General features: G+C 45.2%; 1 protein-coding gene across 9 annotated transcripts in view; it reads left to right on the forward strand.

Annotated features, from left to right (window-relative positions):
• The window catches only part of Sipa1l1 (signal induced proliferation associated 1 like 1), a 300,159-nt gene that overhangs the window by 244,765 nt on the left and 34,824 nt on the right, over positions 1-20,570 (forward strand). For all 9 annotated transcript variants that reach the window (XM_028877330.1, XM_028877339.1, XM_037210693.1 and 6 more), the window contains 2 exons: positions 3,225-3,494; positions 15,978-16,124. In XM_028877330.1, coding sequence (XP_028733163.1) covers positions 3,225-3,494; positions 15,978-16,124 — 417 coding nt within the window. The remainder of the gene's footprint in view (positions 1-3,224; positions 3,495-15,977; positions 16,125-20,570) is intronic.

Consider the following 20,570-nt stretch of genomic DNA (forward strand, 5'->3'; position numbering starts at 1 on the left):
TGCAGGTGGGAGATTGTGCACTGTGCAGATGCCGTCGGGGGCCTGCAGAACTGCTCACCTACAGAAGTGGCTTCCAAGGGAACAGTGAAGAAGCATTAGCACCTTGCTGCTTTCTCTCTTCTCCTCCGCGCTTCTCACTCCCACTGCTGTTTTCCTAGCAACTGATCCCTCTGTTCTCTGAGCAGTCTCTCTCCTTCATCAGCCTTCTTGTTAGGGCTCTAGGGTGAGGTAGGACAGTCCTCCTGAAAGCTCACTACCCACCGCTGATGGTTTCTCGTGGTTGCCGGGACCTTGAAAGCATCAGCAGCAGCCATGCAGTGACCATATGTCAGGTAGACCTTAAGTGTGAGCACATTCATTGTGAAGGGCAGCTTTTAGAAAACGGAAGTTATGTTTAAGCAACAAATATAAAATTAAGGGCCCTTTCTTTATTAGAAAACAGACAGACCTCTCCATGAACTGCTTCCAAACTACAGTTTGTTTAAGAGAAGGGACAGAAAGCAAAGCCAAATTTCTGAGCTCCTGCTATGTGCCTGCAGGGTTTTGTTTCATTTCCTCAGTGTCCTTATGGCTCCTTCATCTTTTAATAAAATGGTGAGATGAATGGGAGGTGTGGGTGCTGCCCACAGAGAAACCAGATAGCCAAGAGGACCGCACAGTGAGAGCAGTTCGGAGGGCCTGTCAGAGACCCTTCCTGAGTGTCTTCATCCATCCCCACTCCCACTGGTGAAAATGCGCCTCACCTCTGTCACATCTCCAGTGTCTGTGACCTCTGAGACTCGAGCTCGTCCACTTGATAAAGAGTAGCTGGCTCGCGGGTTAGATGAGGTGTTCCGGGGGTGCAGCTTGATTCTGCAGGGTGGTGCTCTGCAATCAGGGGCCATTCAAGAGCTAAGACAGTTACATAAAAAGACCAAATTATCTTTAATACTATTATTTTTCTTGTCGGAGATTTGAGAGTCAAATTATCTTTTAAATAGGAATGGGTTGCAAAGTGTTTTCTTGCTTTGAAAGTGAGAGCATGCTGCCTTTGAGCTAGAACTTGTCTGCTCCAAATCTCATCCTCTAAATGAGCTCCCATTGAAAGGAGTTGCCTGTTTCTTTGGAGCCAAAGTCACAGCTTCTAGGGACCAAGCTGTTCACAAACATTAGGCTTTTTAAAATTAAGTTTCAGTTGGCCCTTTGGGTCACATTTAGCCCTGAAACAGTAATGCCTGCTGACAGCTCCCGTGGGGTTTACAAAGGATGCTGCTCCTTTTTGTCATAGGCTGTGCTTCGAGTGAGATGTGATTCATTGTGGGTGAGGAGATCTGGGAATTAGAGTGCTGTTCTCTACTTAGGAACTAGAGTAAGATGAGCCACAGGTACACTGATTCTGTGCATTAAGACCTCTTCTGCCTCCTTGTGGCTGTGCAAAGCTCTCTGGGCCTCTGTGCTCCATAATCCTAGGGTAGTGCAGTATAGCACCTTCATCATGGAGTTGCTGTAGTTTGGCTAAATTAGCATCCATCCCGCTTCCTGTATTCTGTCTTATAGTTACAGTCACCACCACATTTTACTGGAGGAGACCACAGAAAGCTTTTTATGACTACTTACACATGGCATTAAAGCCAGCCATTAGCTTTGTCCTTCAGAGTACTGCCCACCCTTGACTCCATCTGTCATTCTTAGAGTTTGCAGAAACAGGTAAGAGACCAGAAAGCCAGTGAGATGTTCCCTTGCCATGAAAGCAGTAGCAAATGGCAGGTGGCTGCAGTTTGGTTTCCTGCAAACTACATGAGATTCAGAAGAACATAAAATACCTCAGTACTTTTTCAGTGTTAACTATATGTTAAAATGATACAATTTTGGGTAAAACAAAGCATCTTAAATCAGTTGCACCAATTTTGTTTTCCTTTCTAAAATTCAACTTCCAATTGTGCCTCACCCATGCAGCTCACCCCGCTTGCCTTGGGCTACAGTATCTCCAAAGTTCCTCATGAGTGACTCTTCACAGCTGCTCTGTTCACCCTCCCTTCCAAGTCTTCCCTCCTGTTTCCCAGTCCTTGCGGTCTCTGTATAAAAGGAAATCATTCTGTTCAACAGTGAATTCTGGTGCATGGATTAATATTGCAGTAGGGATAGATTTTGTCTGCCTGGTTAATGACAGACAGAATCTCCTCTCATTGCTTAGATATGAAGAATGGAGCATGGGTTCCCTGCTTCCTGAGGACTGAGGTTTCAGGTAGAGCAGAAGTGGCAGGAAGTGTGTCTATGGCCGCTGATGTCACTCAGGAAGGGAGATGCCTTCTTTGGAAAGAAATGAAGTCTGGTTTCAGATTGTCTTGGTCTTCCTGAGGGATTTAATAATTGCTGCATTTCTGTAATTGGTTTTCTCCCTCCTAAGCTAAATTTGGCTCTCTGGTTAGGTTTGGGATCTTTTCCGACTTAATTTCTTGGCCCTTGGGATCCCCCTCACTTGGAGTTGCCCTCCCTTTGGTCCCCAGTTGCAGTTCCCAGCGCAGTTTGCAGAGCTGCTTGTTGTCTTCCCTGAGCTGCCTGCTCTGGGGTCCTTCCAGCTGCCTTTCCTCCTCAGTTCTCCATGTTCCCAGCAGACCTTGGGCTCCAGGTGTTTATGGACTCCTCATTCTCAGATGCCATACTTGGCACTGAGTAAAGGAAAATCCCTGTGTGATTCTTCTGGGGTCCTAGGTTGGAAAAGGAGAATTGCAAGGCCCAAAGATTAAAAGAGGTTTCTGTAGCTGGAAGTTTTCTTCAGTACCACCTGGGCCCGCAGCTGCTCAGACCCAAATAAACACACAGAGACGTATATTATTTTTAAACTATAGTATAAACATTTAAACTAATGGCTCAGGCTTCTTGCTAACTAGCTCTTACATCTTAAATTAACCCATTTTCTATAACTCTATATTTTGCCACGTGGCTTGTGCCTTACTGGTACTTTACATCTTGCTTCTCCTGGCGACAACTAGCAGCGTCTCCTCTACTCCCTTTTCTCCTTCCTCCCTCTCTAGTTAGAATGTCCCGCCTAACCTTATTTTTCCTCACCATTGGCCAAACAGCTTCATTTATCAACCAATCAGAGCAACACACATTCACAGCATACAGAACAACATTCCATAGCAGATTTCTAGAATGTTAATGATAATCAGTGTGTCTTCACCAACATGATAAGACAGTATTCATTGTTTTGTTTGTTTTTTCCTGGTCTTTCCTCTTAACAGGAGCTGCTCAGAAACCTACCGCATGCCAGTGATGGAGTACAAGATGAATGACGGTGTTTCCTATGAGTTCAAGTTTCCCTTCAGGAATAATAACAAATGGCAGCGGAATGCCAACAAGGGTGCTCATTCACCCCAGGTTCCATCCCAGATGCAGAGTCCCATGACGTCACGGCTGAATACTGGGAAGGGAGATGGGAAAATGCCCCCTCCAGAAAGAGCTGCCAACATCCCTAGAAGCATTTCCAGTGACGGGCGCCCACTGGAAAGGAGGTGAGTGCCCTCTCCAAGGCCACTTTGCTCTGAGCCCCAAGTTGAAATAACACTAAATTCGTAAGTGTTACTGAAATGCCCTTGAGGGTCTTCCAAAGCATGGGAGCTTTCCCAGCAGAGGATCCAGCCACCTCAGTGGGATTTGTATGTGCTTTGCTCTTTAATTTCTGTGTGATTATCAACAGAAATCATCACCCTCTATGTAGTGGCCAGTTGGATTAAAACTTAGATCACTTAGATCCTTGAGGTGACAATGACAGTATTTATTTTCAATGGTTTTCATTGTTTGAGGCAACTTATAAGATAGAAGTAATAGAATGCAAGGTTTTGGTTGGATATCTTTGTTTCTGTCATTTTATTTGAAAAGAACTTTGAGAGGAGAAATTTGTCTTAGGATCCTATTACTGTGAAGAGACACCCTGACCACAGCAACCATTATAAAGGAAAACATTTAATTGAGGCTGGGTTACAATTCAGGGGTTTAGTCTGTTATTGTCATGGTGGGAAGGATGGTGGCATGCAGGCAGACGTGGACCCAGGGTTCTACATCTGGATCAGCAGGCAGTAGGAAGAGAAAGCTATACTGAGTCTGACTTGAGCTTCAGAAACCTCAAAGCCCACCCCCCAGTGACACACTTCCTCCAACAAGGCCATTCTTCCTAATAGCGCCACTCCCTATTGGCCTTTGGGGGCTTTTTTCATTCCGATCCCTGCAAAACTCAAATAGTGCAATAGATTTCCTGTGAGTAGGGAGGTAGAGGAAAACACATGGGAAGAGCTAAGACAGTGACTTAACACTGAGGCAGACAAGCCAAGGGACAAGGATAGAGGTTCTGGAATGTGAGTAACCAGGTCTAGTCAGACTGAAAGTCATAGTAGACCCCCACAAAAAGCGACTCTGCCTTGGTGAGCAGCCATGGCCTTTACCCACCTCAGACTGGAGCCTCAGCCTTGTATTAAGCTGCATCAGGTTCTCTCAGATGTAAATAACAATTGGATCTAAAGTTTCAAGTCATTGTTCTGCAGATGATGAATTCCTTGGAGGTGGTTCTGTCAGCTACTTGCTAGAAGTTTCTTTTCTTCCCATTCATGGCTATTTTCTTCTCACACTGCTCATAATGCTTGCACCTCTCGGAGCTGGGGTGTTGTTTGTGGTGGGTAGAAGTGTTTCTGTGACAGAGCTTTCTGCAAGGACAGAGTGCCATGGCCAGTGTTCGTAGTCATCAATCTACTTTGGGAGCACTTGAAAATGAAGGCTTTTCTGTGGAGTCCTGCGTTATAGTCCAGCTTTGAGTTTGTATAACATCATCATTTAGCTGTCCTGGGATCCTAAAGTACCCCACAGAAACAGTTTATAAAAGCACACACACACAAAAGTGGTCTCTCTCAAATCTTTCATTGGTTACTGACGATTTATGTCCCGTACCTTGCTGTTTATCCCAGTAAAGGGCTCCTCACCCATAGCCACTCCATAGCCACTGCACCCTATCTGGACTCCTCCTGCTATCATTATCTTTGAGAAGGAAAAGCCTCCAAGACATCTCTGAATAAATTCTTTGTTTTACTCACTCGAAAATTGGCTCTTCCCGGGAGAGTGTTAGTGTAATTCATGGTTTGGCTCCTGTTTTGAAAGATGAACCTGGGAAGTCATTGTCTAAAGGGCTCACTTTCTCCTGCCCGCCCCCTTTTCTTCTTCCACAGACAACCCAGAGGCTTTCACAGGTGAAGTCATTTGAGTCCTTTCCTTTCAGAGTATTCCACATGATAAAATAGTGGAATGTGTTCTGATTCCATGTTGACTCGAATCTGCAGTAGAGGCTAAAGCTTGTGAGAGTTCAGAAAGCTGACATGAGAAGGTAGAAGTACTATTTGTGGCTAATTACTTAAGTGATTACTTAGTCTGGGTTCTATTGCTGTGACAAACACCATGACGAAGTGTAACTTGAGGATGAAAGGGTTGATTTTATCTTAAAACTCTCAGGACACAGTTCATCCTGAGGGAAGTCAGCAGGAACCTGGAGGCAGGAGCTGATGCAGAGGCCATGGAGGGGTGCTGCTTACTGTCTTGCTCCTCATGGCTTGTTCGGCCTGCATTCTTATAGAACCCAGGACCACAAGCCCAGGGAGGACCAAAGACCACAGGAGGGGCCTGTGCTTCTTTGGACTGTAGAGGTGGAAGGAACAGATGTGAGGCTATCATTGGTTTGGGGGATACTGAACCCTACTCACTGCCCTTTCTGGTTTCATATCGTATAGGGTGTTCTCTAAGAACCCTACTAAAATCCCAGATTCTAGGGTATCTTGTGAAATCTCACCCCTATATTTTCCGTCTATTAGAATGGTTGGGTTGTCTCCAGTTTGGAATGTATGGTAATATTCTATTATAAACCATGGTTGTCAATTCCCAGTCTTTCACTTCAAGCCCCAACCCTCGTGGCAGTTACATTAGTAGTGAGGTCACTTATGAATAGGAGATGACCTTTAAGGAGTCATATGTAGTCCACACGAATGCTTTGATTCAGAACCCTGAGCTTGCTTTGTAGTCATTTGAGTCTGTTCCTTCTGCCCCAGAAAGTTGTGCTTAGACCAACTGTGGAGAAACCAGTTCTCCTGAAGCAGAAGCCAGCAGCAATCTCCAGTGTCCTTTCCTGCACGGCACAAGCCTGCTTGCCTTGCTTGGGTCCAGCACAGTCCTTTTAGGATAAAAATAGTCATTTACTACTTACAGAACCCTACTCTTTATTTCATGGTTTGCAGAACCACAGACTCGAAGATCGTTGTTTTAATTTATGGGATGGATTATTTTCTTTTAATACTAAGGCCATAGTCTATGTAACAATAACATACATTGGTATTTGGGATTCTTAGCAAGAATTTTCAACTGGATTGACATTGACAAAATTCTTGACATTGTTGGGAGAAACCAATATGTTAGAGACTATAGCTCATTTGCCATTTGAGGTCTGATCTGTTTGGTTTGAATGTGAGAATTTATGCTCCCCAGGTGTCCTTCTGATTACAGAATTTTATAGTGTTTGTGGGGTGTATCTGTGAACAGAGTAATATTTATTTAGCAGGAATAAGTAACATGAAACAACTGTGGTTTGGGCTTCAGGTTTATCTAGTTTAAGGGTGGGACTGGAGTAAAAACAGCTCGTAGACTTGCTACATTGCTGAGTTTAAGTGTACCAGGATCAGTCATAATTCTCTAGATCTGAGTTAATGCACTCAAAATCTAATCATTTCAAGGGCTTTGGACAAGTAGCAGTCATCTTAGTATGGGAACGAGTTTTCCATTCTGTTTGTTAATCTTACTGTCTGGATTCAATCTCCTTGGGCCATGGATGTACTGACACCCTCCCCCTGGATCACGGTTGCTCGAGTAGACACAGGATCTTCGCATCGCAGAGTGTGGAGCTTTCCTGGGGCTCCTCTGGCCAGGTCCGCGTTGCCACCCATGTTCTCACAGCCATGGGACACCACTCAGCCCTAGCTTATTAGCCAGCATTTGCCATCCCTCTTAAAAATGTTCCTTTGTCGCTGTGGTTGGGGGTGTGCCCCCCTAGGTCCACATGCAAAGGCTTGGTCCCCAGGTGCTACTGTTGGGAGGTACCATGAGCCTTTACCCTGTGAGACCCAGTGAGCACAGCCTCAAAGGACTGTGGTTCTCTGCCTGTTCCTGCTCCTTCTGTTTCCTGGTCAGAGTGTGAGCATTTCTCCAGCTCGCGCCCCTGCCATCCCTTGCCACACTCACAAGAGACTTAATAATGGGTTCAGTCCTACAATTTTGAACCACCGAACAGTGAACTCAGAGCTTTTTCTTGTAAATAGCCTGTTTGACGTACTTGTTGTAGTAATTGAAGCTAAGAGTCCACTCATTTTCCTAAGCCTGATTTATTTTGTTTTTAATCATTGGCCTTTTGCCCCCAATTCCTCCTCCTTTGGTCCCCCCCCCATTTCTGTAACCCCACACTGTGCAGCATCTTTACATTGACATCCACTTCGGGGAGCTCAGTCATCACTGTATGCAGGAAGTCTCTAATGGAAGGGTTTTGTCTTGGCCTCCTTTTCAGTTTTCATATTCATACACCTCTCTGATAGCCACAACTCTGCACCCGTGTGTCAGCACTGGCACTCCATACTAAAAGTCCAGTCTGACTTACCCTTCCCCTGGCCCTCCCATTTCCACTTCCTCCTTCCCCATCATACCCACCTTGAGGAAGTATGGTATGGTTTGTCCTGCACTCCAGTACCACAACCTGGCGAGGAGTCAGTTCAATTTCCCTATGTTCTCACTTATTTCTGTCCTCCTCTAGTAACCTACTTCAAGATAATCCCATCTTCTCTTGAGTTCTCAGAAAAGATGGGGGTGGGGTAGAGCCAGGAGCTCCTCAGCTTGCCTGTGGAAGTCAGAGAACAATTTTGTAGAGTCTTCTTCTTTTTGTAGAGTTTTCTTCTTCCACCTGAGAACCAAATTCTGGTTGTCAGGTTTGCATCATAGGGTCTCTCCCTGAGCCTGAATCTCACTGACTCGGCTGTAGATGGGCTGGCCAGCCAGCAGCAGGGTCCTCTGTCCCTGCACCTCCACCACTGAGATGGATCCCCAGCACTTCCGCCACTCCTGACTGTTGTATGGTGAGGGGTGGAGCTCAGGGCCTCACGCTGGGGAGGCAGGCACCTTACTGTTGGGCCAGCTCCTCGGCCCTTTAGTTCTTCCGTTGTGTTTCAGCTTCTTCCTTCTGGGCTTGAGAACTCATGCTTTATGCTACCTTTTAAAAGTCTAAATTGTTGTCAGAAGCAGCCTGCTGCTGGCAGAGTCATGTGATAAAAATGAAGCTGTGCCTGGAGCCAAGCCTTTACTGACACTCACGCTTCTGCAGTCTTCAAGATGAAGTCAGCCTCTCCCCCTTGGTTGGTGACACCCCTGAAAGTCAGCTGGGCCTTGCTCTGTCCCTCTCCCTGTCATACTTTCTCTCTCCCCCTCTCTCTCCCTCCTGCCTTCACTCCCACCTCTGACCTGTAAGTGACTGTTCCCTGGAAGTACCGTGTCTCCTCAGTACACAGTCAGGCCCAGCCTGGTCCCTTCCATTCCTCCCAGCTTGGCTCCCATCCGTCTTCTGAAAAGTCACTTTGAAAACTTTTTTTTTCCTGTCTCTTCCTTAATTGCCCCCTCTAGGAATGTTGAGATCATCAGATTTGCTCACAGAATTTCTTATATTAGCCTGTTTTGTTCGTCATGATAGTCTAAGAACCAGCACACACCGTGATGTCTAATGGGTTGGAATACTGTTCGAGCAGGGGAACCTGTTTTCGTTATGTGCTGGGTCCCACAAGTTAAGTGACTGGTCCTGTCTGCAATTATTTTTGTTTTTCTTTTCCCTCCTCCGGGATCACCTTTAGATGTAAAATTGATTCTTGTCAAGAGACACCCATGGTGTGTGCCCAGCTGTGAATGCCCACAGCTGTGTCTGAGCATTCTGTCTTGTTTGGAGTGAACCTTGTAGGAGGCTCACACAAGCAAGATTTCAAGACCGTGGCTGAACAGCTGATGAGCTGAGGTTGGGGCCAGCAGTTGCTCTTCACAGAGCACACAGTAGGAAAGCATGAAAGAGGGTGGTGGGTTGCTTGACTGTGAGCACAGCCTGTGCAGAAGCTACTGGGTAGAAGAGTCATCCTATAACCTTGAATTACTTTAGAGAATTCTTTTTACATCATTCGGGAAGAGTCCTGGTTGGTATGTATACTGATGAGGACAGATAACTTGGTCCTCTTCCCTGAGTAGATAGCATTTTAATTGCTAAGTTGTGGCAAAATGCTGTGCTTAATTATGGACTCTGGTATCTAATTTGTCGGTCACAGCTGCTGTTTGAAACCCTCTCAATTGTTTTTACCATCAGTCCATGCTTGCACTTGGGTGACAGAGGGCCTTGTCTCTGTGGATACAACTAGGCAGTATTGTCACTTTGGAGTAAAAAAGAAGGAAATAGAAGTGTAATTAATCCTAAATACTCAGGAAACTATCTTACCACTAACTACTTAGGCATTGAGAAGTCCTTACTGATGGATTGGTAAATTGTAATTAGTCACTGTCTGGGACAGTAGGTCTTAAGAGTCACTATTGTGCACACTGACTGTAGGCCTGTGGTGATCCATGGGCAATGCTAGCATGGGTTATTATCTATCTGGGACTTAGGTTTGGTAATTTTCTTCAGTAGAATTTTATGCTTTGAAAATTTCACACCCTGTGTATTTGATCACAGTCATCCCTTCCCTACCCCCAACTCCTCCCAGCTCCTCCCTTTAAACTTCATGTCCTCTTTTTGAAACTTACTATATTTAAAGAACCCATCAAGTTCAGTTTGTGTTTCCCATAGACTTTGGGATGTGAAACTGTTGTTGGTTATTTTTGCTCTTTTGAGAGACCTCAATCCAGCTCCCAAATAAATCACACATGGAGGCTTTTTCTTAATTATAAATGGCCAGCCTTAGCATGGCTTGTTTCTTGCCAGCTTTTCTTAACTTTAAATTATCCTATCTACCTTTTGTTTCTGGGATTTTTCTTACTTCTGTATATCTTACTTTTATTCTTACTCTGTGGCTGGCTGTGTGGCCGGGTGGCTGGCTCCTAGCATCCTGCTCTCCTTGTTCTCTTGTTCTTTTCTCCTTTCCTCCCAGATCTCTCCTTCTGTTATTCTCTCTGCCTGCCAGCCCCACCTATCCTTTCTCCTGCCTCACGATTGGCTGTTCAAGTCTTCATTAGGCCATCAGGTGTTTTAGACAGGCAAGGTAACACAGCTTCACAGAGTTAAACCAATACAACATAAGCAGAAATAGTAGAAATAATATTCTACAACATGAGACAATCCACTCGAGTGTGGTGCACCTACCAGGGACCACACCCTTGAAGAAAACTGACTTTCCCTCTCCCAGAAGCCAGCAACTATCTGTGTTTCCACCGTATCTTAGTTACTTTTCTATTGCTGTGAAGAGATACCATGATGAAGGCAACTTATAAAAGAAAGCATTTGATTAGGGATTGCTTACAGTTTCATCGTGGCAGAGAGCATGACATGAAGGAGGGCAGGCATGGCACTGGAGCAGTAGCTGAGAGCTTACCTCTGATCCACAAGCAGGGGGAAGGGGGGTTGAAGAGAGGAGACAGAGAAGAGAGAGCACTACCTGGTAAAAAGGCTTGGGCTTTTGAAACCTCAAAGCCTACTTACAGTGACACACCTCCTCCTACAAGGCCACCTAATCCTTACCAAACAGTTTCACTAACTGGGGACCAAGTATTCAGACATACAAGCTTGTGGGTGTTATTCTCATTCAAACTAGCACACTCAGTTAGGAGTAGGAACTTATGAATTTCTCCCCCTCCATGCTAGAATGTTGACTGGCGTGATCTTGTGCAGGTCTTGTATAGGCAACCCAGCTGCTGTCAGTTCATAAGTACAGCTATCCTGTTATGTCCAGAAGATACTGTTTCATTCTGTTCCTCTCTCACCTCTGGCTCTTACAGTCTCTCTACCGCCTCTTCTGCAGTGGTCCTTGAGCCTAGAGGAAGGAGTTTGATATAGATGTTCCATTTGTGGCTGAACATTCCACAGTCACCTTTCTCTTCCTTTTGACCAGTTATGAGTTTCTGTGTTAACCACTGCCCACTGCACAGAGAAACTTCTCTGACGATGTCTGAGAACTGCATTGATCTTTGGATAAAGAAATAGTTGTTGCCGGGCGGTGGTGGCGCACGCCTTTAATCCCAGCACTCGGGAGGCAGAGCCAGGCGGATCTCTGTGAGTTCGAGGCCAGCCTGGGCTACAGAGTGAGATCCAGGACAGGCTCCAAAGCTACACAGAGAAACCCTGGCTCGAAAAACCAAAAAAAAAAAAAAAAAAAATAAAAAAAAAAAAAAAAGAAATAGTTGTTTAGAGGGCAGTTTGACACTGTGTCCATTTAGCAAAATAATAGTAGGTTTATCCCTGGGTCCTTGGCTAGATTATGGTACCAGGCATGTGTTTCTTCCTGTGGAACAGGCCTTAAATTCAGTCAGAAAGTGGTTGGTTACCCCAGTAACATTTGCATTATTGCAGTTCACAGACTTTGTAGCTGGAATACTATTGATGGCTTTACCCCCAGCAGCCAGCGAGAGACCCTGTCTCCAAATGAATGAATGAATGAATGAACAAATGAACAAATAAATAAATAATGAATGAGTGAATGAATGAATGAATGAATGAATATTAGGGCAGTCCAGACACACACACAAGATTATTGTTTATTCTTCGTGAGATTATGGATTTCATATCAATTGAAAGGTAGTTAATCTTCATTCTCTAAACCTGTGTGATTATTAACATTCAGTGTTTTGGGTTCCTTTTAAACAGAACAAAGCAGGAAGAGCTGGATTATTTTGGATTATTTTAGAGGAAAAGGCTCTGACCTTACCCTAAGTTACTGGGCACAGCAGTTCCTACAATAGATGTGCTTAGGCCGCAAGGGCCCAGCACAGGTCAGGGAGGTCAGTGTGCGGAGAGCCTGGGAGAAGAGTCTTCTGCCCTTTTCAGAGTGCCACTTGAGAGTGCCAGGGAGTACCCAGGACAACGCCCAGCTAGCCTCTCGCTCCGCAGAGCTGGACTGCCGGCACCCAGACAGTCACACCTTCTGCTCCTGAACGGGTCTCTTAAACATTGGCGTGATGGCACCAGAGTCATAGTATTGAAAACAGCAGAGTTGTACATCACAAGGATAAAGCTGATTCTAAATTTTCTTTGTCCAGCGTTCATGTATTTGGAGATGTAAACACAGGGGTGGCTTTCCTTCAGCTGCTCTGTGTGTGTCCTCTGTGTGTGAACAGTCAGAAAACAAAGCCACCATTGAGTTACATAAATGCAGAAGAGAGGTGGAATGAACGCCAGCCTTCTGAAAACGCTGACTTTTTTCTTTCTTCTTTCTTCCCCCCACCCCCCCACTTTGGGCTAACTCCAGTAACCAAATAGAATTTTCTGATACATTTGCCAAGTAAAAGAGCTGACGTTGAGAATGAGATTCAAGTGTTTTAGTTTAATGTATGTTTTGGAGAACATACTACATAAAGCAAGTTCTAAAGCCAAAGATAAAAATTCTATCTTAGCTTTGCCCAAGGAGCCATGTGAGTTAGCGTGCCCATCCATATGACTCCGCTGCCTAGCTGTCCCACTGGCCCTCACTGGCTCATGACCCACTGCCACTCTGATGCTCCCATTTTTTTCTGTAGCATTTCTTCCTCTGCAGTGATGGGATCAAAGCTGTACAGAATGGAAACCCATCTGGTCTGTCTGTTAAGTGCACTTGGAAGGCAGATTCTGGGGGAAGAAAGGCAAATGGTGTCAGACTCCTTTGGATTTATGCTGTTCACTAATTCTTACTCAGTTTTCTTGTTTGCAACTTTGTCTTTCCCCTTCCTCCTCCATTCCAGCCCTAGTTATATCTGAATGGATTATGAGACATCTGAGAGAAATCTCAGGAGAACACAGTATAGGAACTTCATTTCTTGGTACCCACCTATGTCTTGATCATTCTTTTATCAAAACACAGTACTAGGGGCTGGAGAGATGACTTGGTGGTTAAGAGCACTGGGTGCTCTTTCAAAGGACCTGATTTGGCTCTCAGCACCCACATGGTGGCTCACAATTGTCTATAACTCCAGTTCCAGGGGATCTGGCATCCTCTTCTAACCTCTATGGGTACTATATGCTCAGGACTCACAGACATACATGCAGGCTAAACACTCATACACATAAAGTAAAATAAAGGTGAATCTAAAAAAAAAAAATACCCCAGATAGGGTTGAACTAGGTTCCTCTAATCACTAAGCACACAGCTGCCTGCAGACACACCCTGGACCCTAACATGAAGGTCTGTGTGGTGAGACCAGAACGGGTGATGACAGAGGCAGATGCCACGGGGACACAGTCTTACTCTTCAAGTGGTGGAACACAGAGCAAGTGTCTGAGGGACCCCTGTGAGGACAGTGCTTTCACCGTGTGTGTGTGTGTGTGTGTGTGTGTGTGTGTGTGTGTGTGTGTGTAAAACCCTGTGGTGACCAGGTGCTGACACCCACCGGGAGCATGGCTTGTGATGGCAGTGGAGACTGCTTAGAGGTGACCTGGCCTGGCTTCCCATCACAGTCCCCAGACACTAGTCTTCTTGTCCTAGTCCACACTTAGATCGGCATCCTCAGTAGCTCTCTCCTCCACCTGTGACAGTAATGACTTTCTGCTGTAATCTTAGCCCTGTGACTCCATCCCTGTTTCAGCAGTTAAAAAAGCACACTGATTTGGTTATAATTTGGCTTTTAGCAAATTACAGATTTTAAAAGCCAACACTTTGCAGCCACTCTAGGTCTTCCATACGTAAGAACCCCTGGCTGGGGCAAGAGTGAGGGGTGGGTAGTAGCTCAGTGATTAATAGGAGTTGCTGCTCTTGCAGAAGACATAGATTCAGTGGCACACAACCTTTGTAACTCTCAGTTCTGGGAATCCAACACCCTCTTCTGACCTCTACAGGTACCAGGTAGATAAGTGGCATACCAGTGTACCTGCAGCCAAAATAGTTATACACGTACAATAAAGATAGTAAGGTTCCGTCCTGTGCCATCAAGACAGAGTGTCGTAGGGAGACAGATAAACATAAGACTGTGGTATGCTCTGAAGGTACACAGAATAGGCTGCTATGGGGTGTGAAGAGGTTCTGTTCTGTGCATTCAGATGTAATATTGGAAGAGAGGAAGGCATTCTAGATAGACAGCGGATGCGTGAAGGTGTGAGTGTGGTGGGACTCTGCATCCTGGCCCACAATCAACCTAATCAGAGCCCAGGACACCGGGACGTGGACTCAGGTCAGATGATTCAGGGCTTGAAAACGGTGACAGGGTTAGTTTTGGTCTTTGGAGAAGCCTCTAGCGGTAGGTTGACATGGCAGAAGAGCATTGCTAGGAGCTATTGGAGGGATGGCATGGGTGGAGCCTGGAAGTCAGACACTGGGTGAAAGAGGTCAGAGGGCAGTTGTGGTGGAGCCCAGATGTATTTTCAAGACCAGTACCCAGGATGCTAGGACACAGTCTTTGTGTAGTACACAAGTGTACAACAGCATAATTAGGCCAGTTAAATCTGGAAGATCAGAGAAAGGGAAACATGGTTCCAAGATGCTTAGCTTGATAAAACAAATAGAGGAGGACCATTCTGTTTGTGGCCCAGGGAGGAAACTGTTCCTTTTGAAGAGGCTTGATTTGCATTAGGAGAGGATTAGGGAGCCGCATCTAGAAGACAGCCAGAGAGAACTCGGATGTGCCTTATGTGTAGATAAGTTCGGAGTTAGACTCCTAGCAGCTGTCCTTACTGTGTCTCCACTAGAAAAGCATCTTGTTACGGTTCTGTTAGCCCGTCTGCCACCTGCTGAGCGAAGCTCCTACCCCATCTGGAGACTCACTGTAGGAATGGTTTAGTCCATCAGCCAGGTTCTGGCCCAGGGTTCCGCTCTGCTTGCAACTGAACGGCTTCACATTGGAAGTCTGTTGACCATGCCAACCCCACACAGACTGTTTCATTAGTAGAAGGAACCCCTGCCTTCTCTGTGGACAGCAGCTCACACAAAATGCTGTAGGCTTAGCCAAGAAACCCAGCCTGTTGTGACCTGAGATGAATTACTTAGAACCCACTTCCTCAGCCAAACCAGTCCACCCTACTGGGGAGTCCAGACATCTGCAGACGTTCACTTCTGAAATAAAGTCGCTTTGTTACAAGCCTGGTCACAGTTTTCAGCACACACACAGATATCCCTGTGGCTACCCTGTTGACTACTAGAGTAGAGAAGGTTGAGGGAGAATCTGTCTGTCCTGCCCACAGAGTTCAGCCTCTCCCTAGATAGTCATTTGGCCAATATGCCAGGGCCAAGACACAGCACATTGCTACTGTGAAAATCCTACAGATGCAATTCTAGGAAGTATTTTCCCTGTGGAAGTTCTTAGTGTGATGCTACTATCAGCCAAAATTATAAAAACTATTTGTCAGAGCCTGAAGATTGCAAACTTCGAGTAACGAGATAGGAAAACAAAGAAGCACATGAAGAATGTACTCTTGCAGTGGCCATGGGGAGGGCAGTGTGGTTAATTGTCACTGGGGTTCACTTATCCTCTGCTCTGCCAACCTGGACACTTCATAGCACTCCACCTGATTGAATCCTGGCAGCTTTTGGAAGCACGTGTGTTTTCTAGGTCTTTCCTCCTATAATGTTTAGGGGTTGCACACCCTTCGAGGCAGTTTTCCAGCTGTTCCCTCAGGAGTGGTGTTAGCAGGAGGTTTCTCTTGTGGGCTTCCAGCTGGTTTCATTTCCACTCTCTCCATGAGGCTGCCGCCTCTGTGGCGTTTATAAGATCTCCTCTGCCATGCACTGCCGTGGGGTTTTCTCTCTGAGTTGTTGACTTCGTATTTCGCTTCACACTTGCAGGCTGTCTCCTGGTTCGGACATCTATGTGACAGTCTCATCCATGGCCTTGGCAAGATCCCAGTGCCGTAACTCGCCCAGCAACCTGTCTTCTTCCAGTGAGGCTGGCTCCGGGGGTGGCACCTACAGACAAAAGTCCATGCCCGAAGGGTAGGTCTGCCATTTGTTCCCCTGGAGTGGTCCATCGTCAGTGTCCTTCTCTGTGTTCAGACATGGAAAGTGATACCCGTTCAGACAGGCCTCGTAAAGCTCCACGCAGCCAGCAGAGAAGATGTAGTTAATGCTACAGATAGAAGAATGTCCCAAGGGCTAGGTCAAACCACTTCCGAATAAGATGACCAGTATGTAATCGATGCAGCCGTGAGGTCAAATAGCATCAGTTTCTTCATCACACGTATCATTTGGTATCACTGGAATATTTCCTCCAAATTGAACTCAGCAGAACATTGCTTGCACTGAAGTTCATATTGCTGCTGATACAGAGAAAATGATAACCACACCCTAAGCTGAAATTGTCTTGTAAGGTGCCTGAGTTTTGTTGATTTGTTTTTTGTTGTTATTTGGTTTTTTTGTTGTTTGGTTTGTTGTTTTTCAAGACAGGATATCTCTGTGTAGCCCTGGCTGTCCTGGAACTTGTTCTGTAGACCAGGCTAGCTTGGAACTCAGAGATCCACCTGCCTCTGCTTCCCGAGTGCTGAGACTAAAGGTGTGCTTCACCACTGCCTGTCTGTTTTCTTTTTAATCCTCATTGACTCTAAGTCCCCAAAAGTAACCATTTGTTCTGACAAAGCTCACAACAAGCTGAGGCTGTAGCTCAGGCTAGAGCACTCACCTAGCTCGACGCCCTAGCTTCTGTCTCCAGGGCCACTAGAAAACAGAACAAAACGTTCAAGTAAAAGGTGGAGGGGGACTGCACCCAATTCTGAAAGCCACTGTGGGATGAGGGGACTGGAATGCCTGAAGCTTGGAAGTAATGGGCACGGGGGAAGCACAGCATAGCACACACAAGCTGCCTCTGCCCAGAGTAAGAACCAAACTGCGTGTTCTCTGGTGGACCTGAGAAAGAATGTGAACCATTCAAAAGGCAAATTGGTTCTATTCTACGTTTTCCCAAAGACTGATTAACAGATGGGCACTTGATTTGACTACTTTCCTGAGATTTCACCATGTCAGAAATTAGCAAGGTGCTGATAATACCCTCATAGTGATATTGTTTGTTGATAATACCCTCATGTTTGTTCATTATGACTAGTTTCTGTTTTTTTTTTTTTATTAAGATTTGTTTGTGTGTGCTTACATGTTCTGCTTGCATGTATGTATGTGTACTATGTTTATGCCTTTTGCCCTTAGAGGTCAGAACAGGGCATCGGATTCCCTGGAACTAGAGTTATGGATGGTTGTGAGCTGCCATGCGGGTGCTGGGAACCAAACTCAGGTCCTCTGGAAGAGCAGCCAGTGCTCTTAACCACTGAGTCATCCTCCAGTTCTTCTGTTGTTTTTCATAACCATTGAATATGAATATTTTGTTGGTGGTGCTAAATGTTTATATTAACAGAAGGTAGGTGATAAAACACTCTAGAACTCTCCTTCTCCACCCTCTTGTCTCCCTAGTAGCCTGTTTGAAGTGCACATATCTTACTGTAATTGCTTCAGTGATGACTAGAAAATAATTTTAGCTCTTCTTGTCAGTCCCTGCAGAGGGATTGTGAGTCACTTATGTTCTGCACCACAAGCCCAACTAATTATTTCCTATTCAAATTAGACTCTAAATGGTATGATTTGCCTTCGCAATGAAGTCAGCATACCTTCATCATTACAGCACTAAGATGTAAATGAGCTAACAATAAAAAGGTGGTTTTCTTTCCCTGCCTGTGATATACTCTAAATGTATATCAACAAAGCAAGTGGAGATATTAGTGTTGCAGTTGATGCTACAAACCATGAGCCCCCTGCCCTTGGTGCTCCATTTTTGTTAACAAGGTAGTGATGATTTCGTGGGGCATGCAGTAGCTAACCTGTACCCTAGATGGTATTGAGGGGTTTGCGACCTTTTGTGAGCTCACCTTGGATTGCTGACGATAGCACATAATTTCTTTTGCACCTGGGGATGATCTTTTAAAATAATAATAATAATGAAGTGTTGCTATTTTGATGTTTGTTTGTTTGTTTTTGTTTTGTTTTTCAAGACATGGTTTCTCTGGGTAGCCCTGGCTGGCCTCAAACTCGGGACTCTGCCTGTCTCTCCCTTCCAAGTGCTAGATTAAAGGCATGTACCACTACACTGGTGTGTCTCCTGTTGCCCATGAATGAAGTTTGATCCTGCAGTTACCCTAACCCAGTAAGAGCAGCTGTGTCCCAGTCGATGGTGAAGTGTTTGTGCTCTGCTGGGCACCTGTTAGTGTTAGACATGTGTGACGTCATAGCAGTAACCGCCATACAGTGGATCTCCGTGGACAGTGTGCCATGCTGGTGTCCTCCCTCACTTCAGTGGGCCTTGTGTTTGCGCCTGGGTGGTGTGAGCCTGTTCGTTCTTTGGTCCTAGGACATTGAGACTATCCTAATCAGTAGAGAGGTGAAACTGAATAGGGAGATCGGTAGCACCTATGCTATTTGGTAGGGGAGAAAAGACACATTTCAAACTTCAGATGGGAATCAGAGGTAATGAGAAAGCAACTCAGTTTAAAGACTGTGGGCCAGGGGTGGAGCTCAGAGGTAGAGCTTTTGCTAACAAGTACAAGGCCCTGGATTCAATCCCTAGCAAAGCCAGACGACAGTAAACACAGTATCAAGGCTATTCTCCCATCTTAGAAATGCATTTTGATGCCATCCGTGAGAGCTTTTTTCTAGTTGTCCCTAGTGAGGGATTATACTTGCCTGTGATGGCGGCAGGAGCAGGTTCCAGCCCATTGTAAAGAAGTTTCTTTCAGAGGTGCCAGCCTCCTGTAAGAAGTGGGCAGCTTGGGTGGCTGCGTGCCTAGTCACGGAGTGTGTCCTGTATGAGCCAAGTAATCGCTTTAAACTGCTTTCAGACACCACCAGTGGCTCACACATCAAGTGTGTCTCCAATGAGGCCCTCTAAAATGAGGCGAAGTGTGAGATTCGGCTTTTGTCTAACCCCTCAAGGACCAGATATTTGTCTTGGGTTCTTGGACACGCATTGCATATGGAAGAAGAAAAACGCTTCTCAAGGCGAAACTGACAAGTGTCTTAGTGGTTACTTAAGTGGACATGGAAAATGGTTCTCCTTTAAATTCAGAGGTGGAGAAAGTTACCTTTGGGCTCTTCCGATAAAAAAGGAAAGCGAGATTAGAATCCATGTCTGACTGGCATCCTTACCGTACCTTGGAAAAGCCTTCCTTTAGTGTACGTTTAGTACTGGGCTGAAAGGTTGGTGTGAGTGTTCTCACTGCTTAGGAGAAAGAAAGCAGATTTGTGAATCTCCTCCTTCCCTGATATTTTCATAAATCAAGGTTTTCTCGCTTGGACTGCATCCATATAGAAGATGGTTTTTCACAGAGAGCCTTAAAAAGGGGCTTCTAACCAAGAACCATTTGCCACAGCAAATGGGAAGATAATTCCTTAAATGTTTGACAGCAGCAAATATTTTTGTATTCTTCTGTACTTCCCAACTCTTTTGCCTAGACTCTGCTACCTATAGCTCTATGATGGAATTGCCATGCTGTGTGTAAAGAGAATGAGACGGAGCTCAGGGGTTTTGTTTAGTTCTACTGGGTCACCAACTCCGCTCCATGTTTTCTCACTCCCAGAGTCCTACCCTTCCCAATATAGCTCTTGCAGGTCCTGGTCATGTGTCAGTCATCACAGGCACGCACAGGCATCAGTTGATACAGAACCTATAGAGGGCTATGTTATTTATTAAGTTCTTCAGAAGTTCATTAGTTAGTAACTGTCTAAGTTAGAGTTTCTATTGCTGTAAGAGACACCATGACCGTGACAACTCCTATAAAAGAAAACATTTAATTGGAGCTGGCTTACAGTTTCAGAGGTTTAGTCCATTATCATCATTGCAGAAAGCATGGAGGCCTGCAAGCATTCATGGTGCTGGAGAAGGAGCCAAGAGTTCTGCATCCGGATCTGCAGGCTCAGGAAGAGAATGCCACACTGGGCCGAGCATCTGAGACCTCACAGCCCACCTCTAGTGACATACTCCCTCCAACAATGCTACACCTACTCCAATACCTATTCCGACTATTCCTCCTAATAATGCCACTCCCGTGGGCCTGTGCAGGCCATTTTTATTCATATCACCACAGTAACCATGGAAAATACAGTAAATTTCCACAGAAATACTTGAATTCTATACTCTGACCCTTTCTGGTCTCAGAATTCGTATTAACATTTGTGCTGATATTGATAGAGACATAGGATTTCATATGATTCAGTTAAAACAAATGTTATTTTTTCAAGGGGAAAATCAAACTGGCTCACTAAATAGCTACATTTCTTTCCAAAAGTAGATATTTACATTTTACATGCCAAGTTACCTACTTCCAAATTGCCCTTCCCAATAGCAATTTCAAATTCATATAATTAGAAAGTGGCTTGCACATAATACAAATGGTAGTTGTCTTTGTT

This window comes from Peromyscus leucopus, chromosome 14 (genome assembly GCF_004664715.2).
Source record: "Peromyscus leucopus breed LL Stock chromosome 14, UCI_PerLeu_2.1, whole genome shotgun sequence".
In the NCBI taxonomy this organism is placed as follows: domain Eukaryota; kingdom Metazoa; phylum Chordata; class Mammalia; order Rodentia; family Cricetidae; genus Peromyscus; species Peromyscus leucopus.